The sequence below is a fragment of the Pseudophryne corroboree genome, chromosome 2 (genome assembly GCF_028390025.1).
Source record: "Pseudophryne corroboree isolate aPseCor3 chromosome 2, aPseCor3.hap2, whole genome shotgun sequence".
Classification (NCBI taxonomy): Eukaryota; Metazoa; Chordata; class Amphibia; order Anura; family Myobatrachidae; genus Pseudophryne; species Pseudophryne corroboree.
In genome coordinates this window covers 389644831-389672418 of record NC_086445.1, presented here as the reverse complement: position 1 = coordinate 389672418, position 27588 = coordinate 389644831, and the positions used below count along the sequence as shown (strand labels likewise).

Here is a 27588-nt window from a genome sequence, read left to right as displayed (position 1 = left end):
TCAGGACCTCATAGTGGCTGCTTTTCAACCCAGTATTCCCAGATATTCTAATATATAATAATAAGTAAGTCAAACAGTTACGGGGGTAAAAACATTTCACTGAAATAAAAAAATACTAGAAAATCATATTTTACTACTTTATTGTGCATAAAAAGCATCTTCCACTTTGTAATCCAATTTTCAAGCTTCTTCCATAACTTAATCCAGTGGAAGGCATAGGGAGGAGGCTGTATACAAATTTGTTTGTAATAAATAAGCTTTCCTTGGTCTTTCTTTATTCAGTGCTTAATGTATAATTGTAGTCAAGATGTACACCTCATTTCCATCACAGGCTTCCTGAGGGGTCCTGATAGCAAACTTCAGTAGTCATATTTTCCATAATGTCTGCATGCTCTGCATGCTGTGAATTACCTTCTAGATGTCCTGCCTTTGTGCTTTCTGTGGTTTTAATTGTTTATTTTTCATAAATTATAATATATTATGTGTGTGTGTGTGTGTGTGTGTGTTGCGCTATCCCTCAGGACTTTTTAAAATAGGGGTTGATTCAATTGCAGGCTTTGCTACATTTACAATATCCCTTAGGTCCCTTATTTTTGTATGCATCCCTATTGTGCTGCAACAAAAATATGCAGGGACTTTTTTTTAGGCGGGGCTATTTGTTGTGCTGTTGTTGATGGAAAAAAGATACTTACTGTAGGACAGGGTGCAAAAATATCTAATTATGGCTCTTTGAATGGCCGCTCAACTATGCTATGACAATACAATACTTTCTTATTGCTCTCTAGCAAGAAGTACAAAAGTTTGTTTCAAACAATGTTTTTAATGTTTTTATTTATTTTTCAAAATTTAGGGGCATACTTATTAAACACATTATAGTTTGAAAGTGCATATCAGTCAGTAAAATGGTCCCTGTATTGTTTATTGATCAGCAAAATGCCCCTATATTGTACAGATGGAGCCATGCTAATCGTGGCTCCAGCTGTGCCTGGCTGCGCCTATCGCTGCATCTGTGGCGCATGTATGTCCATGAGCGCATGCACCCCATTCACTAGAATGGGAGTGTCTCTGTGCACTCCCAGCATGACTAGACTGATGGATCGCCTAGTCACGCTGGGAGCGCTTCTATGCAGACACATCTGTAGATCGGTCAGTAGAATGGTTCTTGCATTGATATTGGTCAGTAGAATGGTCTATGTATAGTATATCGGTAATGAGAATGGTCTATGTGTTGTTTATCCATCATTAGAATGGTCTGTATTGAATACCAGTCACTAGAGTCTGTGTGAATTTTGTAGGGGGCTAGTCTTTTGTTTATTAGATGGGGCTGGTAGGTGTATAGCTCTTTGACATTTTCCATTTGTTTTATTGGCTATTTAAAGCATACCAACATTAGACAAACCAGTCCTAAAAGGTTATTATCACACCTGTTTCCCAAATTGCAATATGCTAGTAGAAAAGCCAGGCAACTTACTTGTGTCTTCCCTCAGACTAAAAGTTGTCAGACAAACCTGGTATGCAAACATCAAGAAATCACTTGTGCTGGAGTATATATGAAATGGAATACAGCAGGGCCAGATTAATGATGGTGGGTAGCCAGGGGCAATGAAGTTGTGGGGGCCCTCAGTTGTAAAACTGGTTTTAAGGACCCCTTATGTGAGACTCCCCCTTCCTCCCTACCTCTACCTGGACCAGCTGAGTTTGGATCAGCATGCAGCAGCACACCAACCTGCTTCCTCCCTTCCTCTACCTGGACCAGCCAAGTTTGGATCAGGGCACCACAGCAGCTGATGCTACCAGCTCCTGCCCACTGTCTCACAGGATTTCACCTCACCATCCCAGCGAGACCCAATAGACACACATGACCTCCTCACTGGCTACACAGTTTAGCCACCAGAGAGGTACCACTGCACTTTAAAACAGTTCTATGTGGGGGCCCCTAATGTGTGGGGGCCATGGGATGGCTGCCCTTGTCGCCTCTCCCTTATTCCGTCCCAGGAATACAGACTTACTGTACATGTCTGAACACTTGCAGAGTATAGCAACAGTGTAAAATAATACAGCTGGCATACATAACTGTCATCAGGTCTATAGTGGCAGATTTTGGGTCAGAATCTCTTACAGTACCTTGTGGGAAGTTAAAACCATGCATACAATGTCTTTTACCCAGAATGCACCGCAAAGCTTACTAAGGTGGCCCGTGTTGTTCACAATTAAGCTACATGTACCAATGATTATGACAGATTCATAGTTGATTCAGCAGCACAAAGGTCAGGTTCAGAGCTGACTGACCATCAGTATTTGGAGCATGACAGTGTTTGCGGTTTGTTCAGAAACATTTGGAGCCATGACAGTGTCTGTTAAATAAAGGACTGCAGTTTTTTCACAAGCTTTCTTGGTGGTTTATTATCTACAGTACCTTGGTATTCTGTTTATGGACCTTGGTAATGGGACATCAAGCCAGTAAATGTGACAAACTTGTTTTGCCTTATAGAATTTTTTGGACCTCTGTAAATTGTAAAAGTACTGTGTAGTGTTTGGCCAATACTGTAAGCTACAGTGAATGTCAGCAGTGACAAGCTGTCAAACTTTTATTTGTTTAATTTAATAGGGTAGTTGGATTGGTGGCATATCTATGTCACAAAGTGTCTGCAGGTACTGTAAAGTAGTTCAATGAAACCATACAATTTAATGAGTTACTTCTTTTGCCTATGCACATTCTTCAACCTACAGTACCATCATTTACCAGTCATTCATAAGTTGCTGCAAAGCTCATGTGTTCATATGTGCAGACATAAAGCATTGTATCATGCTAATGGATGAAGAGAATGTCCTAACTGCCCCAAAATCCACTCTGTAAGTATTGATTTAAGCCCCATACCACTGGATGATATGCTCCTTGAGCGATAACGTTGAAAGATTTCACTTGAACTTACAGGAGTCCCGGACAAATGATATTGTGCATACACAGTGAGCAATATTACAAACAACCAAACAATATACTGTACAGGAATCGACCGACAGGAATTTCAGAGAGGGGATAAATGGTGGCGGACATTTTTCATCATTTTATTTATGCTCTGTGGCTAGTTATGTTAGGTTATGCCTGCTGAATGTTGTTACATTGCTAGATTGCTCTGCTTTGTTTTTGACTTGCCTGTGTCTACTTCTTACTCTTTTGATGGATTCCTTTTGCTATGATGTTTTAGTATCATACAGTATGCTGCGGCTCTGGTGCTAATTGATAGGGAGAGGGCCCAGAATAGGAGAAGGTTTTGCCCATGCTGGATGAAGGAGTGGCTGATGCACAGGGATTCTCTCTCGTTCTCACATGCTTATGGAGATTTGTGAGAATATTCTGGATGACTACCGGAATTTTCTGCAAATGGATGACGTCACCTTCCAGGAGTTGCTGGGTCTGGTGATGCCCTACATCTGGAGGCAGGATACCAGGCTGTGGAGTGTCATACCTGCTGAGGATAGGCTGATCACTACCCTGTGCTTCATGGCGACTTGCAGATCCCAGCAGGACCTGAAGTTTGGCTCCCTCATCCATCTCACCTCAAGCTTTGGGCCTCATCATCCCGGAGACCTGCAAAGTTATATTCACTGTCATCATGCAGTAGTACAAGGTAAGGAAATTTTTCATTTTTCATGTCCCACAATGCTATATACTACTTCCCACCACTGTATGCCCCCCAAGTGTTATTTGCTTCCCCCTTATGGTATATGATGCTGGCCACCACTGTATGCCCCCCAAGTGTTATTTGTTGCACCGCTTATGGTTTATGCTGCTGCCCACCACTGTATGCCCCTAATTGTTATTTGCTACACTCCTTATGGTATATAGAAATATGTGCTACCCAACAATGCTGCCCACCTATATGGTAATGACCAATTTGCAATTAAAAACATTACAATTTATTTCCTTGTGCAAGGATTTGTTTTATTAAACAGTACACAAACATATGTAAACCAAGCCAAGGACTCAATTTTTTTTTTTTATAAAAACGCTTTATTTATTTTATATTTTTATTTTTGTAATGGTGCCCGTGTCTATGTCCAGATCTGGTGTCTGTAATAAAATTAAGTTAAAGTTAAAATCCACGTATTAACCATTTTTTTATCTTTTTTCATTCTAGTTCCCTTCATATGTGGAGGGAAGGAAAAGCATTGCTGAGGAGTTCAAGTCACGTTGGAATTTCCCTAACTGTGGGGGAGCCATCAATGGTCAACATGTGAGGATAACTCCACCTGCCAATAGTGAATCCTTGTAGTATAATTATAAGGTTTTCTTCAGTACTGTCATGATGGCCATTATTAACGTTAACTATAAGTTTCTGTTTATGTATGTTGGTAAGAATGGACAAGCCTCAGATGGTGGGTCCTTCAGGGAGACTGTGTTTTATGAGAGGATCATCTCTAAAAGGCTCAATGTAAAAACTGCTGAGAAATGCAAGTACGGACTAAATTTTGTGTTCATTGCTGATGAGGCCTTTGCACTGCAGGAACATGTTATAAATCCATGTGTGCAAAGGGGACTGACCAAGGAGAAGTGTATCTTCAACTATTGGCTGTCTATGGCATGTCGCATTTGGGATCCTCAGCAGTCGCTTCAGGATATTCCACACAGCCATCAACCTATGTGTGGGCAAGATTAGATTATTTAGGAATGCTATGCCCTATATAATTGCATGAGGTGGAAGAACACCCAACAAAGGCCAACAATTACAGCAGTGCCAGTTGCCACAGACCACATTGAGGACATTGATTGGTAGACTTCTGTAGCTGTAGCAGGGACTACTCAAGTGGCCTCTGTATGCACTAAACAGGTCAGGGAGGATACCCTGACATATTTCAATAGAGCGTGGGCAGCACTCTGGCAGGATGACTCGATAAAATAAAGAAAATTACAAATTAAGAAAAGTGGGATCGCCATGGACAGTGGACTATGCACTCACCATGGCTAAGTTCCACTAGACGAGCTGCTGGGATAGGTGGGAGTTTGATGATGAGTGGGGTACACTGGATAGGTGGGTGGTTGTGGAGGAATTGGTGGTGCAGGATAAGTGGGTGGTTGTGGTGGGATAGGGAAAATACTGGGGGCAGGTGAAGTGGATAGCTGTCTGGTATCTGGCAATATGACACAATCATAAAAAAACAGGAGACCTCTCACAAAATCTCTCACTACCTAAATCTCACACCCTATTACACCCCCTGGTTTGGCCTGGTCAATTTTAGCAGTTGGGAGCTGGTGAAAGCAAACTGTCTTGATTGGTCCAACCGTACCTGGCAGAACTCCTCAAATATGCTAATATCTTGTGAAATACTTGGTTGGGTGTGTGGTTCGGGGGCCATGTCCTCCTGGGAGTCCTGTGTGGGCTGAAAGGTCCTTAGTGTTGTCTGCTCTGAAGCAGTAGCGGATTATGTGCTCCTCCTCCGGCTCTGCCTCCACAATGAATGGAACAGGACAGTATGAAGATGTATGACATGGGCTTAAAAAGACAAAAGAATGTGTAAATATTCAATAATAATGTAAATTACAGTATGCACCTCAGAACACAGTTTTACTACCTAATCAGTAATTTTATAAAAATAGATTTATAAATGTATATAAAGATTAAACTGTATTTATTTGATCAAATTACAGTAACATCAGTTTTGTGTGGAAAATGGTTTTTGGTTATTTAGGCAGAAAGTGACTGACGTACAGTATACTTGTAATTTAGTGCCAGGTGTCCACAGTATATGACTGTCAGTCACTTTTTACTTAAACAACCAAAAACATTTTTCAAAACAAAATTGATGTCACTTTTATAAAATCCTCATGTAATGCAGGATATTCTTATCATTACTAGAATCTCTTAAAATATGTGATTCACCATTTGGGATTTTTTAGGCAGATTTACCTTTCATGTATTAAAATGATGCTGTGCTTCCTTTTACTTTATTTCAAATCTGTTCATTGAATGAATTATTCTAGGACTTGATATTACATTGATAATGTAATAATATTTTTCACTTTACATTTCAGGATTACTCACCAGTTACTACTCCATCGTCCTGTGGTGCTTTGTTGCATTTAGCTGGGGCCTTCTTTCTGGGTTGTGCTGCTGTGAAAAAGTGCAAAGCATAATTATAATAAAAGCCTGTACCATACTACAACTCCTGTTTATACTTTGAAGAGCAAACATAAGACATTAGCTACTCCAGACAAACTACACTGAAATGATCATTATAAGGACTGTCTTCTTATATTTTTTATACAATACAAAATATACAATAAATTAGTGGCGGCTCCAGAGGTGGGGATGTAGTGCTGTCCAAAATTCAAAAAGGGAAGCTACACCAAGTGCCAGTGAGTCCCAGCCAGCGATGTTTGGCAGTGTTTGGGGTGACAGTACAGTAGATTTGGCTTCCCTATTTGACTTTTGAACTGTGCTGCAGCCCCACCTCTAGAGCCACCACTGACACTAATCCTCAAAAGATAGCAGGATTGTGGTTGGCGTATTCTGCCATGTACAGGAGAAAATTCATACTATACTATGGATTAGAGGAGACACTGTTTTCTACTTACTTTTCTTTTTTAATTGCTAAAACAATTGTTTATTGCTACTGAAAAAATAAACATTTCTTACAAAAATAAAAGTTTTGTGTGTTACTGATTAGGCTGGGGATGTAGAGAGACCAATCTATGTTCACTACATGCATGCCTGGCAGCATTTCTGGCAGGATTTCGAGCAGTATGAGCTGCCACATCTCCTCGTATGAATTATAGCCAATATGTAGTGATGGATCCCTGCTAGTCCCTATATGAGCTGCCCTTTAATAGCTAAAAAACATTTGCTGCAATTTTGAATCTTTCTCTTCACTTGGACCACAGCATTCATTACTTCGCAGACTGCCTGCCAGAGTTGTCTCTGATGGGGCATAGATGTGCAGTGTACCCGAATGCCCAGTATCCTATTACATTGTATACTGGCACAATAGCATGTACAAGGGTACAGTTCTACTGGAAACTGAAATGAACATTATGGGAAGGCTTGGTCTTTGTAGGTGAACACTCTACTGGCTTCAACCTCCTCTGACTCTCCACCCTCCATCACTAACCACTAGCACCTCCTCCTATTAATCACTAACCTGTCCTTGCACACTCCTTCTACTCGCCATCCTCCATCACAGAAAAGATAAACAGCACTTAACATGGAAAAAAATAAAGAAAAAAAGTCCCACACATCACTCACACACAAATAAGACAAGAAAGACAAACAGACACAAAATACAAGGACAACAACTGTAAGAAAAAAATGCAATAAACTAGAAACACAATGCCATGAGACAGACCAATCAGGAATCATTTTAAGCACTCATAAAACTCTAACCACAATACTCCATCACACCACTATGCTCTCTTTTATACCTAACTACATACAAATCCAGGGAAAAGTCTGAAAAATCTACACTTACTGTATATAGAGCTCATGAGGTCAAAATCCAAACATGCCACATCTTATGAAACTTGTTGTAGGTTGGACAAGATTTTGGGAGGTTTCAGCAAGGTGCCAACAATATAGAAGTTAACATTGAGTAATGTAGACACCTTCCAGCTGACAGCCTATCACATCTGGCAAATTGCTATGCAATCTCACTAGAAAGTCAACAAGGGGTTCCAGCATGATTACTATATCCAGAAACTTGCAACCTACTGTATTACATTCCTCTAAGTGTTTATTTATAAAATAATTTCTGTATAGTTTAGTAAAATAGTTCTGTCAGTATATTCACTAGGTAACATTTTAAGATGCAGATGAAGAGAACAAGTGGTGGAGACAATATTAAATTCCTTGCTCAGAAGAGTTTAGTGGTATAATGTTAACATTTTGAATGCATGTAGACATAATGTAGTTTACTATCAGTTAATTTTGAATACTTATTATATAGGGATATATATATATATATATATATATATACTAGCTGAATACCCTTGCTTCGCTACATAATTTCAAGTATTTCTGTTTGTATAACTTTAATTAAAGGACTTCCTGGTAAACTAATGAGACTTACAACAGGACATGCTCCGCAAGCCACTGCTAATCTTTATAAGGCCACACCTCTGTGAGGGCCTTCCCCGGATTGATGCTGTCAAAAGGCTGGTGCTGAGGAGAATAATCTGCCTCCTTCTCTGCCCCGTCTCACCTCTGATGCTGCCCTGCTCATTGGCGTAAATGCTGGGGTGAAAAACCAAGCTCCGTCTGCTGTATGTTAAATATGTAAGGTTTGCAGAGATAGGCTGACTATTGCAATGGGCACTAGGTCTCCTTGCTTAGCTTTTCACTCTCCTTATGGCTCCTCCTTTGAGGTAAAAAGCTAAAGATTTTGGCACAGCACTTAAAATCACTGGGAGAGCTGTTGGTACCCTTTACAGAGCAGATAAGCAGTTGCTGACTATCAAGCTTTCCTTTAATGCATTTAAGAGTCAAAATATATATGTCTCCTTTCCTCCAATTGCTCTCTGAGAGGTTTGGCAATGTTTAGTTCAAGTGACAGGTTAACCTCTGATAATTGAGGCACTATCCCATCCCGACTGGATATATGTCTCTTAAAGTACTTATATCTGAAATCTATATACAAATAAAAGGCACTTACCACTGACTCATCACAAAATCTCCTGCACCATAAGGCTGCACTTCCTTGCCAGTGGCAGTTTTAGAGCAGTCCACTATTCAAATAGGGGACCCATAGTCAGCAATGTTTGACAGTGTTTAGGGGTGGCAGTTGATGTGGCTGCCCTATATGAACAATGGAGTGCTCTGCAACTGTCCCTGTGAATGTGTGTTAAGTCTATTGTAAATTTTATTTTTTTCAGAGACAACATGACAAATTACCTCCATTGTTTTTCAATGTAGATATGACTAGTAGATGATAATGCTTGCTTTGTTATTAAATAAATAGTGTTTATAGATAAATATGCACTCTGAAGGTAATATTAAACCTGATCTAAGCAATTACTCAACTTCACTTTCCTTAGCTGATTCTTAATATGTGATTATTACTGCGCTTGTGTATATTAGCTGCTCCACATAAAATAAGAATACCAAAATAATTTAAATAAAGGAGTGCTTGTTGTGAGTTATACCGCTCATACCTGTAAAAAAATTGGGTTAGTAATAATGTTTACAGCCCCTTTTAGAGGTGTTTTTGTTTAAGATGGGGATGTGGAGTAATGAGGATTCCAAATGTAAATTGATCCGGTAACAGAAGTGGGTGATGTTATTGTGCAGCTGTCCCGTCCTGTCTAGCCCTGCTGTCCCTACCTTACAAGCCGCTGATCGCGGCTTGTTTCCGGTCTCCGGACCTGGTTTCCTCACCGCCAGTTAGCGGTATGTGAGCAAGTTGCTCTGCCGAGCGTCCAACAATGACGTGTAGCGGCGCCTCCTTCCTCCGTCTCTCTCCAACGCGTTTTGGGGTTTGGGCCCCTTTGTCAAGGATGAGGGAGTGTTATTTCCTTTTCCTTTTTATTTGTTAAAATCTAAAAAAACTTTCAAAAAACTTTATTATTCTTCTATTTAAAACAGGAAATGGTCATTCCGGAAGTTGTATGGCAACCATGTGCCAATGTTGTTCTTTCTATTTTAAAAAGTTTTTTTATTTTTTTATGGTATGGCGGTATTCTAAGTATTTAAAAGTAATAAGTTATATTTAAGAATATTTTTATATGGATTAAGAACTTGTTTTAAACATATTAAGTTTTCAAAAAAGCATTTATATCTATTTCTACGTTCAGACCAGAAGGTTGCAATGTTTGCATAAAATAAATCCATTTAGTTTCTTTTCTTCTAAGATCCAAACTTGGATTTCCTCCTCTCCAGTTTTTTTGGACTTTTTGTATGCCCATAAATTTCAAACTTGATGGGTCCTGTTGGTGGTAATCTGTAGTGTTTTGATACACTGTGAGTCTCCAGACCTTTTCGTATATTGTAAATGTGTTCTGGGATTCTGGTCTTTAGCTTCCTTTTTGTTTGTCCGATGTACTGATATCCGCAGGGGCATTCCAGGAGATAAATGACTCCTTCTGAATCACATGTGATTCTCTCTCTGACTTTATATGAAACATCTGTTGTCTTTGATTTAAATTCTATTATTGGTTGAATGGAGTTTTTTTTCTGTCGTTTTGCATGCTTTGCAATGCAGACAGAAAAAACTGCCTTTGTGTTCCATCTGATTCTCTCCTTCCTTGTGTAAATGGCTCTGTACTAGGTTTTGTCTTAGGTTCTTTGCCTTTTTATATATTATTTGTGGTTTTGATTTGATGTGTGGAGTCAGTTGTTTGTCCAAGAGTAAAACATGCCAATGTTTACGTAGAATGTCTTCAAGATGGTAGAATTGACTGTTGAATTGGGTGATAAAAGCTGTATTGTAGTTGATGTTATCTGTTTTATGATTATATTGAATCATACTCTTCCTGTCCATGGCCTTTATTTTTTCTATTTCTTTATTCAGCATTGTTTCATCATATCCTTTCTTCATAAATTGATCTCTCATGTTTATACATTGTTGATGAAAAGTGTCTTCCTGTGTACAATTTCGTTTGAGGCATCTAAATTGGCCTCCTGGAATATTTTGGAGCCAATTTTTATGATGATTACTGGTGCGGTTTAACATGTTGTTGCTGCTGACTTTTTTAGTATGATTTCTTGTATGTAGTTGTTTGTTCTGCACAAAAATCTCTAGATCTAAATACACTACCATTTGTTTGCTGATTGTGAACGTAAATTCCAGTCCATATTCATTATTGTTTATATATTGCAAAAATTCTGTAAGTAATTGTGTTGACCCTTTCCAGATGATCAGTAGGTCATCTATATATCTTTTCCATAAAATTACATGCTTTTCAAATGGGTTGCTGTTCCAAATTTTCTCCTCCTCCCACCTAGCCACAAATAAATTTGCGTAGCTAGGCGCGAAGGAAGAACCCATTGCGGTTCCTTTCACTTGATTATAATAGACTTCATGATCCCAAAAGTAGTTCTTATTGAGTATGTATTGTATACATTCAATAAGGAAATTTATCTGTGCATTAGGCAGCTGTGTACTAGTTGAAAGAAAAAATCTGCTTGCTTCACATCCTAAATCATGATTGATACATGTGTAGAGGGATCTTACGTCACAGGTACATAGGATGTATTCCTCTTGCCATTCAAAAGTCTCAATTATCTGTAGAATATGCAGGGTATCTTTAAGATAGCTTTTCTGTTGTTGAACCAGATCTTTCAGAAAGGAATCGACGTATTGGGAAAGGTTCGATGAAAGTGAACCTATTCCCGACAGTATGGGACGGCCAGGAGGATTGGTCAAACTTTTATGGAGTTTAGGGAGTTGGTAAAACGTAGGAATTTTAGGATGTTCAACATATATGAACTCCTTTTCTTTCTCTGTCAGAATTCCTATGTCTCTACCTTCTTCCAAAAGTTCCAGAAGTTCCTTTTGATATTGTCCTGTTGGATCTCCTTTTAGAGTCTTGTAGGTATTTTTATCAGATAGTAGATTGAGGACTTCTTTTTGGTATTTCTCTTTTTCCATTATTACTAAGCCACCACCCTTATCTGCAGGCTTCAAGACTATAGATGTATCTTTCTTGAGTTCCTGTAGGGCTTCTTTCTCTTCTTTCGTAAGATTGTATTTTTTCTTTGTATTTTTAGAGATGTTAAGAATGTCTTTCTCTACTAATCGTTGAAAAGTCTCTATATGAGGGCCTTTTACATGTGCAGGAAAAAATGTTGATGTAGGTCTGAATTGACTATGTTGAATTTCTGTCGGTTGTTCACCCAAAACTGGTTCTTCTGGTCTCTCTGAAAAGAACTTTCTAATGCACAATTTGCGTATAAATTTATGGACATCTATATATATGTCAAAACTGTTTGCATTTGAATGTGGTGAAAATTTGAGTCCTTTCCTTAATAAGGATATATGGAGCACAGATAGATCCTTCTCACTTAGGTTATATATTCCTTCATCCTCCAGGTTGACTATTTTCTCTGTTGTAAGTCTCTTTTTGTGTAGTTTCTTACCACCCCTGACCCCCCTTTTCCTGGTGAAAGGGCCAGTCGTTTTGTTTTCGGTTCTCCTGAAGTCTGCTTCCATATTGGAGGTTGTGGTGCCTCCATCAACTCCCCTAAAAAATGTTCCTCTTCTTGATCTTCATCATCTTCCTCTTGTCTAAGTGATCTCTTTTTAGATGTACTTGCTATTTTATTTTTCTCAACATTCTTCATAAGGGCCTGATATTCCAGTCTTTCCTCTTTCTTAGCTTTGTCTCTGCCTTGATTGAAAGAATCAATTTCCACCGTTGGTTTTTCCTTTTGGTCGTACTGGAAGTTTCTAGGATTATACGGGGGATATTCTTTTTTCTGATGAGGTGTTCGTGGTTTCTCCCTTATCAAGGTTTTATTTGATATGTTTTGCTGATAGGTTTTCTTCGCCTGTGGTCTAAAAGGAGTGTAATTTTTTTGTTGTTGTCGTGCTTTTGAAGGGTCTCTTTTATTCTGTTTTATGTTTGCTGTATGTGGATTAGACATTCTTCTATCATTCTTCATATATTGTGGGTTTTCTTGATAGTCCCTATAAAATTTCCTCTGTTTTTGTTGAATTATATCTTCCTCCATTTTTTCCATTTTCACATTTGTCATTTTCATTAGGTTGATGTAGTCTGGCATGTTTTTCAATTATTCAAATTTGTTTTCAGTTGTTTGGATTTTTACACTTAATAGTTCCAAAGATCTATTTCTTTCCTCTATAATTAAAGCCATGAGTGCGTTTGAACAATTGTCTAATATATTGTTCCATTTCGAAAAAAAAAATATTTGAGTCTATCGGGTCAAAGGTAGGATTTTTTTGCATACGTAAACCCCTAGGGATAAAACCCATTTCCAAATATTTGGTGAGGGTTGTAACCTCCCACCAATATTTAATTTCTTGTTGGTAATCTTTTTCCAGTTTTAGGAACTGTGTACAAAACCCCTCCTCCCAATCATTTTGTTCAGGGGGTGGTTTGTCAATTGTAAAAATATCTGATATGTTTAATCTACTGGGGTGTGTAATATGACTAGTCATAGCTGCAGTAATTAATAATAACAAGCAATATAATATGTGATTATTACTGTGCTTGTGTATATTAGCTGCTCCACATAAAATAAGAATACCAAAATAATTTAAATAAAGGAGCGCTTGTTGTGAGTTATACCGCTCATACCTGTAAAAAAATTGGGTTAGTAATAATGTTTATAGCCCCTTTTAGAGGTGTTTTTGTTTAAGATGAGGATGTGGAGTAATGAGGATTCCAAATGTAAATTGATCCGGTAACAGAAGTGGGTGATGTTATTGTGCAGCTGTCCCGTCCTGTCTAGCCCTGCTGTCCCTACCTTACAAGCCGCTGATCGCGGCTTGTTTCCGGTCTCCGGACCTGGTTTCCTCACCGCCAGTTAGCGGTATGTGAGCAAGTTGCTTTGCCGAGCGTCCAACAATGACGTGTAGCGGCGCCTCCTTCCTCCGTCTCTCTCTCTCTCCAACGCGTTTCGGGGTTTGGGCCCCTTTGTCAAGGATGAGGGAGTGTTATTTCCTTTTTATTTGTTAAAATCTAAAAGAACTTTCAAAAAACTTTATTATTCTTCTATTTAAAACAGGAAATGGTCATTCCGGAAGTTGTATATTTGGCGGCAACCATGTGCCAATGTTGTTCTTTCTATTTTAAAAAGTTTTTTTATTTTTTTTATAGTATGGCGGTATTCTAAGTATTTAAAAGTAATAAAATAAATGTAAGAATATTTTTATATGGATTAAGAACTTGTTTTAAACATATTAAGTTTTCAAAAAAGCATTTATATCTATTTCTACGTTCAGACCAGAAGGTTGCAATGTTTGCATAAAATAAATCCATTTAGTTTCTTTTCTTCTAAGATCCAAACTTGGATTTCCTCCTCTCCAGTTTTTTTGGACTTTTTGTATGCCCATAAATTTCAAACTTGATGGGTCCTGTTGGTGGTAATCTTTGTAGTCTTTTGATACACTGTGAGTCTCCAGACCTTTTCGTATATTGTAAATGTGTTCTGAGATTCTGGTCTTTAGCTTCCTTTTTGTTTGTCCGATGTACTGATATCCGCAGGGGCATTCCAGGAGATAAATGACTCCTTCTGAATCACATGTGATTCTCTCTCTGACTTTATATGAAACATCTGTTGTCTTTGATTTAAATTCTATTATTGGTTGAATGGAGTTTTTTCCTGTCGTTTTGCATGCTTTGCAATTCAGACAGAAAAAACTGCCTTTGTGTTCCATCTGATTCTCTCCTTCCTTGTGTAAATGGCTCTGTACTAGGTTTTGTCTTAGGTTCTTTGCCTTTTTATATATTATTTGTGGTTTTGATTTGATGTGTGGAGTCAGTTGTTTGTCCAAGAGTAAAACATGCCAATGTTTACGTAGAATGTCTTCAAGATGGTAGAATTGACTGTTGAATTGGGTGATAAAAGCTGTATTGTAGTTGATGTTATCTGTTTTATGATTATATTGAATCATACTCTTCCTGTCCATGGCCTTTATTTTTTCTATTTCTTTATTCAGCATTGTTTCATCATATCCTTTCTTCATAAATTGATCTCTCATGTTTATACATTGTTGATGAAAAGTGTCAACACTCCTTTTAGACCACAGGCGAAGAAAACCTATCAGCAAAACATATCAAATAAAACCTTGATAAGGGAGAAACCACGAACACCTCATCAGAAAAAAGAATATCCCCCGTATAATCCTAGAAACTTCCAGTACGACCAAAAGGAAAAACCAACGGTGGAAATGTATTCTTTCAATCAAGGCAGAGACAAAGCTAAGAAAGAGGAAAGACTGGAATATCAGGCCCTTATGAAGAATGTTGAGAAAAATAAAATAGCAAGTACATCTAAAAAGAGATCACTTAGACAAGAGGAAGATGATGAAGATCAAGAAGAGGAACATTTTTTTAGGGGAGTTGATGGAGGCACCACAACCTCCAATATGGAAGCAGACTTCAGGAGAACTGAAAACAAAATGACTGGCCCTTTCACCAGGAGAAGGGGGGTCAGGGGTGGTAAGAAACTACACAAAAAGAGACTTACAACAGAGAAAATAGTCAACCTGGAGGATGAAGGAATATATAACCTAAGTGAGAAGGATCTATCTGTGCACCATATATCCTTATTAAGGAAAGGACTCAAATTTTCACCACATTCAAATGCAAACAGTTTTGACATATATATAGATGTCCACAAATTTATACGCAAATTGTGCATTAGAAAGTTCTTTTCAGAGAGACCAGAAGAACCAGTTTTGGGTGAACAACCGACAGAATTGCAACATAGTCAATTCAGACCTACATCAACATTTTTTCCTGCACATGTAAAAGGCCCTCATATAGAGACTTTTCAACGATTAGTAGAGAAAGACATTCTTAACATCTCTAAAAATACAAAGAAAAAATACAATCTTACGAAAGAAGAGAAAGAAGCCCTACAGGAACTCAAGAAAGATACATCTATAGTCTTGAAGCCTGCAGATAAGGGTGGTGGCTTAGTAAAAATGGAAAAAGAGAAATACCAACATGAAGTCCTCAATCTACTATCTGATAAAAAAGAACTACAAGTCTCTAAAAGGAGATCCAACAGGACGATATCAAAAGGAACTTCTGGAACTTTTGGAAGAAGGTAGAGACATAGGAATTCTGACAGAGAAAGAAAAGGAGTTCATATATGTTGAACATCCTAAAATTCCTACGTTTTACCAACTCCCTAAACTCCATAAAAGTTTGACCAATTCTCCTTGCCGTCCCATAGTGTCGGGAATTGGTTCACTTTCATCGAACCTTTCCCAATACATCGATTCCTTTCTGAAAGATCTGGTTCAACAACAGAAGAGCTATCTTAAAGATACCCTGCATATTTTACAGATAATTGAGACTTTTGAATGGCAAGAGGAATACATCCTATGTACCTGTGACGTAAGATCCCTCTACACATGTATCAATCATGATTTAGGATGTGAAGCAAGCAAATTTTTTCTTTCAACTAGTACACAGCTGCCTAATGCACAGATAAATTTCCTTATTGAATGTATACAATACATACTCAATAAGAACTACTTTTGGGATCATGAAGTCTATTATAATCAAGTGAAAGGAACCGCAATGGGTTCTTCCTTCGCGCCTAGCTACGCAAATTTATTTGTGGCTAGGTGGGAGGAGGAGAAAATTTGGAACAGCAACCCATTTGAAAAGCATGTAATTTTATGGAAAAGATATATAGATGACCTACTGATCATCTGGAAAGGGTCAACACAATTACTTACATAATTTTTGCAATATATAAACAATAATGAATATGGACTGGAATTTACGTTCACAATCAGCAAACAAATGGTAGTGTATTTAGATATAGAGATTTTTGTGCAGAACAACCAACTACATACAAGAAATCATACTAAAAAAGTTAGCGGCAACAACATGTTAAACCGCACCAGTAATCATCATAAAAATTGGCTCCAAAATATTCCAGGAGGCCAATTTAGATGCCTCAAATGAAATTGTACACAGGAAGACACTTTTCATCAACAATGTATAAACATGAGAGATCAATTTATGAAGAAAGGATATGATGAAACAATGCTGAATAAAGAAATAGAAAAAATAAAGGCCATGGGCAGGAAGAGTATGATTCAATATAATCATAAAACAGATAACATCAACTACAATACAGCTTTTATCACCCAATTCAACAGTCAATTCTACCATCTTGAAGACATTCTACGTAAACATTGGCATGTTTTACTCTTGGACAAACAACTGACTCCACACATCAAATCAAAACCACAAATAATATATAAAAAGGCAAAGAACCTAAGACAAAACCTAGTACAGAGCCATTTACACAAGGAAGGAGAGAATCAGATGGAACACAAAGGCAGATTTTTCTGTCTGAATTGCAAAGCATGCAAAACGACAGGAAAAAACTCCATTCAACCAATAATAGAATTTAAATCAAAGACAACAGATGTTTCATATAAAGTCAGATAGAGAATCACATGTGATTCAGAAGGAGTCATTTATCTCCTGGAATGCCCCTGCGGATATCAGTACATCGGACAAACAAAAAGGAAGCTAAAGACCAGAATCTCAGAACACATTTACAATATACGAAAAGGTCTGGAGACTCACAGTGTATCAAAAGACTACAAAGATTACCACCAACAGGACCCATCAAGTTTGAAATTTATGGGCATACAAAAAGTCCAAAAAAACTGGCGAGGAGGAAATCCAAGTTTGGATCTTAGAAGAAAAGAAACTAAATGGATTTATTTTATGGAAACATTGCAACCTTCTGGTCTGAACGTAGAAATAGATATAAATGCTTTTTTGAAAACTTAATATGTTTAAAACAAGTTCTTAATCCATATAAAAATAGTCTTAAATTTATCTTATTACTTTTAAATACTTAGAATACCGCCATACCATTAAAAAAATAAAAAAAAAACTTTTTAAAATAGAAAGAACAACATTGGCACATGGTTGCCGCCAAATATACAACTTCCGGAATGACCATTTCCTGTTTTAAATAGAAGAATAATAAAGTTTTTTGAAAGTTTTTTTAGATTTTAACAAATACAAAGGAAAAGGAAATAACACTCCCTCATCCTTGACAAAGGGGCCCAAACCCCGAAACGCGTTGGAGAGAGAGAGAGAGACGGAGGAAGGAGGCGCCGCTACACGTCATCGTTGGACGCTCGGCAGAGCAACTTGCTCACATACCGCTAACTGGTGGTGAGGAAACCAGGTCCGGAGACCGGAAACAAGCCGCGATCAGCGGCTTGTAAGGTAGGGACAGCAGGGCTAGACAGGACGGGACAGCTGCACAATAACATCACCCACTTCTGTTACCGGATCAATTTACATTTGGAATCCTCATTACTCCACATCCTCATCTTAAACAAAAACACCTCTAAAAGGGGCTGTAAACATTTTTACTAACCCAATTTTTTTACAGGTATGAGCGGTATAACTCACAACAAGCGCTCCTTTATTTAAATTATCTTAGCTGATTCTTGTCAGTTTTTTTGGATGATAAGAGTTTTCAGTCATTAGTGAATTTAAAGTGAGATTTCATGGAGGAATAGGCTTAGCAGAAGGATAATGATATAGTAGAGATTGAGAAGAAGGATTTTCATATAGTGTTTTTGTATTTGTTACATTTAGGCAATATTTTGTAATAGTATTTTGCACATGTGCAGGAGGGAAATCACTGGGAAAATGACTGCCGCCTCATTTTCCTGGAGGCTTTAGACTCTAGCACAGCACTAGAGTCTATCAGCCACCATCACAGATTACACTGCCAGCTAGAGAAAGAGAGGCGGGTCCTGGACGGATATGACACACGGGTCCCCTCCTCTCTTAATACACCCCTGAGGATATAATAATGAGAATTATACCCTTGTATACTTTAATAAAGTATGAATGTGCCTCTCTTATTTTCATTAACAATTACAGTACTTCCATTCAAATTGAGTTACTGTACATCCTCTATTATTGTGATTTATGCCAATTTTATACAGTTGCAATATACTATCAGCAAAGGCTTTTTCAATGGTTAGTTAATACTCAGCACATAAAGGGTTATCCAAAAAAATCACTCTGAGCAATGCTTATAGTGCAAACATTATGGAAAGCTCAGAATGTGTATTATATCACCTTGAAGATTATTTTCTAACCTTTTAAATTGTGTTACTTTAACTAAAGTTGTTCTGATTCTTTTGTCAATAGGAAGTGTGCTGAGAATCATTTCTTTGGCTAACATTCTCTATATGCATGTATAGCTTATTTATGAACCAGCAGCACCAACAGTGTGTGCAACATTCCATAAAATATAAAGAGCTGCATGTACTGTAGCAGTATCACGGGGAATAATATTTTCATGCAACAAAAGATTTTACATTGTTGAATGGTAATCTTTAAGATGATGCAGATGAGTTAAGAACTGCTGTAGGTTTGCTGTAGGCTTTAATTAAAAATGGAGTAACAAATGAAGGGAGAGCTATAGTATGTGAAAATGGAGATTTAACTACTAATTTCAAAATGCTAATCAAGAGTATAAACGACACATAAGAGCAGAGCAATAGAACATACATTGTTTAATCTTTTTAGAATCATTTTAGAAGAGCAGTGAGTGGACAAGATGAAAACCAGATTCAGAAAGAATACAGGTGTCTCTGAGAAATAGCAATTTGGCTATTTATGTAAACAAACTATAGGTGAAAACTACTTAATTAATAAATAAATGGTAACTACAGTATACTGTATACTGTACAGTATACACAATATTCTATATAATGTGGTTAGACCAGTGGTTTCCAAACCTTTTTGAATCAGGGCGCTCTAGTGTATCACATTTTTTTCACAGAACCCCTAGACCAAGTTTCTTTTTGAGAAATTCAGAAAAATATATTAAATTAATATTAAATTAAGTCAGTTATGTTTAGAGGTCATATTTCAGGTTTAGTTAAGTGGTGACGGACAGGATTCACTACTGTTTGTCTGTATACTGTTTTTTATGATTGAAAGCCACAAGCACTGGTTTTGCCTAATACATTGACCATCAGTAATTTGGACCATCAACATACGTCACCCCTGCAAGTACCCTAAAGCACCCCAGGGGCAGTTTGGGAGCGACTGGGTATGCCCACATAGCACAACAATTGACTGTGCAATTAAATTCTTCTTTTAGAAAATCAATATACAAAAATACATAAAAATTAAACTAAGATCATATTAGAAAATATCTTAATTTCATTACTTGTATGTCAATGTGTTATCATTTACTGGTTGTCCATATGCCATCAGGGCCGACTTAACAGCAGTGTAGGCCTCTGGGCAAAGCAATGCACTACCCATCCTCCAGCAGTAGGTGGAGGGGGTGCTATCAGCAGCAGCTTTGATGTACTGTGGTAGGGGGTGTTCTATCTTCGGCTCAGCATGTAGGATCTGGAGCAGTAATTTCTGGTAATTACTCCTTTAATGTACAGATGGTGGGAGATCGGGTGGCAGAGGGAACACTAAACTGTAGAAGGGGGCATTCGGATTAATGAAGGAACACCAGTGCATGACTTCCATGATTGTAGGGGGTATTTAATACCCAGGGCAGGGGTGGATAGTGGAGTGGGCTTAATATTGATCATTTTCCAGTGGGAGGGCAGCTGGCTTGACTGCAGATACAGTACCTCCAGTTCCTGGAAATAGATTTATTTGCTTTCAGTGAGATAAAAAAAACTAGAGACTCCTTTCAGGATTACTGGGGACTTGAGGATCACAATTCAGGAGCCAGAGCAATTCACCAACAAAAATATAAAACTGTATACCAGGCATGTGGAGCTAGAGCAGGGACTAGCTACTGGAAGGCTGATATCTCAGGTTCTGGGCATAGTAGAGACAAGCTGACAGTGTCCACCAAAAGGGGAGAGTCCCAGTTTTTAGAGTAAATTCTAAGTTAGACAGAACCAGAGATATCTGTCTGGGAAGAGCAATTAACAGGCTCAGATGGGGACCACTACATTGAAGTCTAAATATCTTCAGTTCCCCATAACCGATTTTCAAAAATCTGGTACCCCTGGGAAAAGAGGACGCTTGGCTATCAGCCTAGGGCCATTGAATTCCTGAGGCCATTGGGAACTGCCCACTCAGCTCATACAAAAAGACGGCCATTTATGCCATGCAGTACCAGACTCCGCTTGCTCCAACAGTAGTAGCGTATCATTGTCTTTAAATTTTGCATCTTAGTTGCATCACAGATGCAGAGAAAAGCCACTCAGAGTGTATCAAAGATGCTAGTCTCACAGGAATTAGTTTAACACAGGTAAAGAGTCCAAGTGAAGCATGTACATAGTTTTGAGAGAGATAAAATTGCCTCGTGCTCCTATCCAAGTTTATGCCTTACTTTAATACGTGCACATTAATTTGAAAATGAATTATTGATTTTGCTTAAATATTTTAAGTACAGTTTGTTTCTCTAAAAATGAAAAGTATGTTTGAACGTTACTGTGATCAGATGTAAACTGAGTGGATTTGTTTTTTGCATTCAGGCATCACCACAGTATTAACAATGACAACACTGAGCACCATAGCAAGAAAATCCTTACCACGAGTTTCGTATGTCACTGCCATGGATCTATTTGTGACTGTCTGTTTCTTATTTGTATTTGCGGCATTGATGGAGTATGCAGCACTAAATTACTATTCAAGTTGCAAAAAGCCTAGATGTAAAAAGAAGAAAAAATCGGTAAGATATTTTTGTTTTTACCATTGTTGTTTCTTGTATTTATGAAAACAATACTGAGCAAGCAATGGAGCACGGCAGGGGCATGTCAGCTAAGATACATTGCAACCAAGCAGAATAGATGATTTGTCACACAAAAAAAGACATTGACTGTAAGATCTAATGGTTTCTTGTCCGACACTGGTGCAAGGTGTAAAGTGATATTGATTGGTGACACAAATGTAGACAGTACTTAACACTCATAGTTTCAAATCAGATATCATAACCAGAAATATGGTTTCTGCAACTTTTTGTTTTTTATAAATAATAAATAACAAAGCATTTGTTAGCATGTGGCACAAAGATACATTGAATAATACATATGCTGTGGACCTACAGTTTAAGGCCAGGAGCGTATCTAGGGAGGAGGAGGCCAGTGTACAGGTGTCTGTTCATTGGAGAGAGGCACTAGAGACATGCCAATGTTTTCCAGACATGTGCCAAAGGCTTGCACCTGTGACCTCACCAGAACATCAAGTATATTGGAAGGTACAGTAGAACATATAACATATAATGTAATAAAATATGTTCCTACACAGACGAGTAGAAAAAAAAGATGCAATCAGCACATGCGCAGATTATGAGAGATGCTGGCACTGTGCCAGCATCTTGTATCCATGTGTATACTTTTAGCAGAGTCTTCAGGAACATGGCATCTGCACCATATTTTTGTTGATTGCTTCAGAGATATGTTGATGACACCATATTTCTGAAGCTAATGCTGGAGATCTGCGCATGTGGCCGACACTAGGTAAGCAAGGTAGTGGGTGCAGGGTATATGGTGTTGGTCCTCCTGAACCAGGGTCCCATGTGCATTGACCACCCTGCACCTATTATAGATATGTGACTATTCCCACATAGAAATGTAGTAAAAATCATTGTATTGGATTGTCTGCATGGTGTACTATTACTAAGCTTCAATACAATCCACAATAACATGGATAATACCTTAATGTTCCTTTTGCTAATCATTTCTGATGCAGGAATTATATCTTTAGGTCTAAGGAACTGGATAACTGGTAGAATTGATAGAAGGTTCCTGAGTAAATGGACACTACAACTGTCTAGCCAGTAGATCATCTGAGAGTCATTTCAGTCAGCATGCCAGATGCCTTTCTCCCCCCACTTTCACTGAATTGTTTCCAGACGATCTCTTATGTAACTTTAAGAATGGGAGGTTACTGCACAGATCAATATGTTCGGGTCCCCCATACATAGAGACAGTGCCGTAACTAGGCATTTTAGCGCTGTGTGCAAGAAACGACAGTGGCGCCCCCCCCCCCCACATGTAAGACAGGGGCAATGCGCGCCTTAGGCGCGCCAAAAAAATCTAGGGGCGTGGCTTCACGGGGAAGGGGCATGGCCACAAAATAATAGCAATTCATACTACGGTGCACAGTAGTCTACATTATTCAAATTACGCTGCACAGTAGCGCCACTACACCAGGTAGAGCCCCTTTTATACATTACAGCAGACAGTGTCCCCCTTTTTACACATTGCGGCAGCCAGTCCCCCTTTTTACACATTGCGGCAGCCAGTCTCCCTTTTTACACATTGCGGCAGCCAGGACCCTTTCTTACACATTGCGGCAGCCAGGCCCCCTTTTTACACATTGTGGCAGATAGACCCTTTTTTTACACATTGCGGCAGCCAGTCCCCCTTTTTACACATTGCGGCAGATAGACCCTTTTTACACATTGCGGCAGCCAGTCCCCCTTTTTACACATTACAGCAGCCAGTCTCCCTTTTAAAACATTGCGGCAGCCGGTCCTTCTTTTTACACATTGCGGCAGACAGCGTCCCTTTTTTACAATTACAGCAGACAGCGTCCCCGTTTTTACACATTACGGCAGACGGTGTCCCCCTTTATACACATTGCGGCAGCCAGTCCCCCTTTTTACACATTACGGCAGCCAGTCCCCCTTTTTACACATTGCGGCAGATAGACCCATTTTACACATTGCGGCAGCCAGTCCCATTTTACACATTGCGGCAGCCAGGACCCCATTTTACACATTGCGGCAGCCAGTCCCATTTTACACATAGCGGCAGCCAGTCCCATTTTACACATTGCGGCAGCCAGTCCCATTTTACACATTGCGGTAGCCAGACCCATTTTACACATTGCAGCAGCCAGGACCCCATTTTACACATTGCTGCAGCCAGTCCCATTTTACACATTGCTGCAGCCAGTCCCATTTTACACATTGCTGCAGCCAGTCCCATTTTACACATTGTGGCAGCCAGTCCCATTTTACACATTGCGGCAGCCAGTCCCCCTTTTTTACACATTGCGGCAGCCAGTCCCATTTTTTACACATTGCAGCAGCCAGTCCCATTTTTTACACATTGCGGCAGCCAGTCCCATTTTTTACACATTGCGGCAGCCAGTCCCATTTTTTACACATTGCGGCAGCCAGTCCCATTTTTTACACATTGCGGCAGGCGGTGTCCGAGAGAGAGACAGAGAGAGAGACAGAGAGAGAGAGAGAGAGACAGAGAGAGAGAGAGAGAGAGAGAGAGAGGGGGGGGGGAATATACTTACCTTCTCCCCGCTGACAGGCTCCTCGTGCTGCTCCCTCGGTGGCGGCAGTGAGATGAGAAGAAGGAGGAGGGAGGGGGAGCAGGGAGCCGCAGCAGCGCTATGTTATTGGTAGTAAGCGCCGCTGCAGCATCCCCCTCTCCTTCTGTATTGGCTGCCCGGCACTGCTATGGATGCTGGGATGCGGTTCCTCCATCCCAGCATCCATAGCAGCGCCGGGCAGCCAATACAGAAGGAGAGGGGGATGCTGCAGCGGCGCTTACAACCAATAACATAGCGCTGCTGCGGCTCACTGCACCCCCTCCCTCCTCCTTCTCTGCTTCTCCGCTGCCTCCGGCCTCCGCTGATGTCTTCAGCTTCACAGCGCGGCGCACGGAGGCGGCATGTAATGAGTCAATTTGACTCATTACATGCCGCTGGCCGTGCGCCCCCAGGGCAACTGCGCTGTGTGCCAAGCCCCCTTGGCACACACGTAGTTACGGCTCTGCATAGAGATACCAGAGCAAGTAGCATTGGTTCCTTTCTGGTATATCTGCTCTATGAGTAACATGTTACTAAAAATGTAAATGTGGTTTCTTTAGTTTAATAAATATTAACTACAGTATGTCCCCTTTATTACAATACATGTAACATGTTCCCTTTACTTTATATTAATAATTGATATAGGTGCCCTTTAATCTTAATTAACATATGTGCCCCTTTTATTTTCTTAATAGCTATTTGAGATGTTATAATTATAATACAGTATAATTTGCCCTTTATTTTCTGTATTATTGTGGATCTAATAGAGTACTTAGTTTCTTTCTTCATTTTATTCAATGTAGTGCATTGGGATTAAAAAAAAACTTTGCAAATGAACCAGAGCACTTTTTAGATATCCTCTTATATGCAAATTAATGTTTGACAAGCTCACCTACTTTATATGTTTGGAGTATTTTCCATAAACTGCATGTGGTTTGGCTTAAACAACATATGACAAAGGGTTAATTTACCAAAAACCTGGCGCCTTTATTGAACAGAAGAAAATAGCAGCTTTCCAAGGGGTGATTAGTTTTTAAACCCCTAATACTCAACTAAACAAAGAAAAACAATAGGAAAGCGCTGATTAGTTTGTTTGTATATTTTAATTAGTATGTATTTCTTAAAACTTTATAATTGATACTGGCCAGCATCAATTACAATTAATAACCTTTTTTAAAACAAACAATTCTATAATATAATGTATCTAAGAACCTGTAGAAACAGTGACCTGTAAAAACTGTACTGAGAACTGTTCTGCAACCAAGTCTCTATTATATGTTCCTTAGTGATACTTTGTATCACCTGGGCTTGCAACACACTTGCTGTTTATCTCCACAAGCAGAATGTACCAATTAAAGCATGCACTTGAAAGCTCCTTTCTTTGTGGTTAGTAATTGCCTATTGACTTTATAATATGATTAGTAACTTTTTGCTCACTTAGCTGCCAAGTTAGAAGTTATGAGCATTTATGCATGGCCATGCAACATGTATGAACTCAGTCCAGAGCTCTCATAAACAGGTATTTTATCACAGTGTGATTGTAACCCTTTCGGTAAACCTGTCACAACCACAATTAGATGGTATCCCTCCCAGCTGCAGCTCTCCTCATCAGCCTTATCTGGAGTCTGTGTAACACCTTAGTTCCAAAGATGTCCCTCCCGGCTGCTGCTCTGCCATCAGCCTTATCTGGACTATAGGGTCACTTCTTGCCTCTTGACCCCTGATTGCAATGGGGTGGAGATTGAGCCGACCGGCTGATAAGTGCACCTCCGCTGTGTCCTGTAAATAGGAGATGATACAGACGCATTTCCCCGCTTTCTATACCTTGGCGGCTTCCTCAGTGTTTATGAGAGCTCTGGACTGAGTTAATACATGTTGCATGGCCATGCATGAATGTTCATAACTTCTAATTTGGCAGCTAAGTGAGCAAAATGTTACTAATCATATTATAAAGTCAATAGGCAATTACTAACCACAAAGAAAGGAGCTTTCAAGTGCATGCTTTATTTGGTACATTCTGCTTGTGGAGATAAACAGCAAGTGTGTTGCAAGCCCAGGTGGTACAAAGTATCACTAAGGAACATTTAATAGAGACTTGGTTGCAGAACAGTTCTTAGTACAGTTTTCACAAGTCACTGTTTCTACAGGTTCTTAGATACATTATATTATAGAATTGTTTGTTTTAAAAAAGGTTATTAATTGTTATTGATGCTGGCCGGTATCAATTATAAAGTTTTAAGAAATACATACTAAATAAAATCTACAGACTAATCAGCGCTTTCCTATTGTTTTTCTTTATATGACAAAGGGATATGAAATTGATGCACCTTGTTAACTATCACTGGTGGCAATTAAGTTTAGGGCCAACAAACCCCTGGATAAAAAATCTGATACTGCAGATTATGCAAGAGATTTATTTATTGTAGACTATATAGAAATATATTCTCACCACTTTCACTATTATCAGTGGCTACTTCATAATTACAATTGTCCAGCACTTGGTTAAGAACCCCCTTTGCCCCTATAATAACCTGAATTATTTGTGGCTTTGGTTCAAAAAGTGCCTTAAACATTTCTTTGAAATCCTGGTCCTTGGTGACATGATAGCATTACAAAGATGCTGCAGATTAGTTGGCTGATCATATGTGCTTCAAATTTCCTGTTCCACCAAATACCAAATGCACTCTGGTTGGTGTGATAACTGGATGAACAGATGAGCAAGGTGTATAAGGCACTGTGAAGCCTACAAAAGAGAGACATAGAAGGAAAAAGAGCAAGACACAGAGGAGTAGGAGAGAGTGAGGTAGAGAGGCAGGATAGATTTAGAAACAGAGTAGAAGGGAAAAAAAAGGGCAAGATTGAGTGAGTAAATACGATAAAGTAGTGTGAGTGAAGTAAAGAAGAAAATAGAAAAAGTGTATAGAAAAAAGGAAAGAGTGTAAGAGGGAGAAATAGAAACAAACAGAGCAGACATAGAGATGGGAAAGAGATGGCTGAATAGAGAAAGGAGAAAAGAAAGAGAGAGAAAATACTCAGGCAATGGCAAGGACAACAGCTATAATGGCCTTAAATGGACACTGTTAATGTCCTTACTGCATTATCCTTGTTTTATAAGTAAATGGATATGGCCTTGTTTTTCTGTCAATATCATCATTAGTCAATGTCTCAGTGATCACATGGACAATTGTATTAATTTTAGAAAATTGAGTGTTGTAATGTTATATCATCATGCCCTACCTTTCCAGTGTACAAAGCTGTTTTCGCTTCCCTGTGATCAGTATTACATGTGTGTAAAGGTGCATTACAAAGATAACAGTGCAGAACATTTATGCAATTTGCATGACTTTTAAAATACAGTCAACTTGTACATACCATTTGCACATTGTACATAACTTGGCTGTTATTTACAATGTGCAAATGGTTTTTCATAATAACTACAATGCCAGTCCAGTTTTTGAAAATTCAGTAAAAAGTAATCACTTTTAAACTTTGAGTGCACAAGGTGGGTACAGTCCCCTGTTCTAATTTATTTTACCTGGTTTTACAGTTTGCACAGTTTCCATAGTATGTTTGAACAAGTACCCTCCTGATATTTTAGCAAAACTGCCACCCACTTTAGCTTATCTACTAACCAAATCTCACCATCTGCA

General features: G+C 38.8%; 1 protein-coding gene and 1 long non-coding RNA gene across 4 annotated transcripts in view; one reads left to right on the top strand and one right to left on the bottom strand.

Moving 5' to 3' along the window:
* The window catches only part of GABRG3 (gamma-aminobutyric acid type A receptor subunit gamma3), an 832639-nt gene that overhangs the window by 797555 nt on the left and 7496 nt on the right, over positions 1–27588 (top strand). Inside the window, exon 8 of the mRNA XM_063953303.1 lies at positions 21142–21338. Within this exon, the coding sequence (XP_063809373.1) occupies positions 21142–21338 (197 nt within the window). The remainder of the gene's footprint in view (positions 1–21141; positions 21339–27588) is intronic.
* The window catches only part of LOC135022295 (uncharacterized), a 124725-nt gene continuing 100003 nt past the window's right edge, over positions 2867–27588 (bottom strand). For 2 of the 3 annotated variants that reach the window (XR_010219447.1, XR_010219441.1), the window contains 4 exons: positions 21199–21312; positions 6042–6110; positions 5287–5492; positions 2867–3589 (listed from right to left, as the gene is read on the bottom strand). This is a non-coding gene — a long non-coding RNA (uncharacterized LOC135022295). Of the gene's footprint in view, positions 3590–5286; positions 5493–6041; positions 6111–7464; positions 7646–21198; positions 21313–27588 lie in introns of all 3 variants that reach the window. The other variant, XR_010219453.1, reaches the window with a different exon arrangement.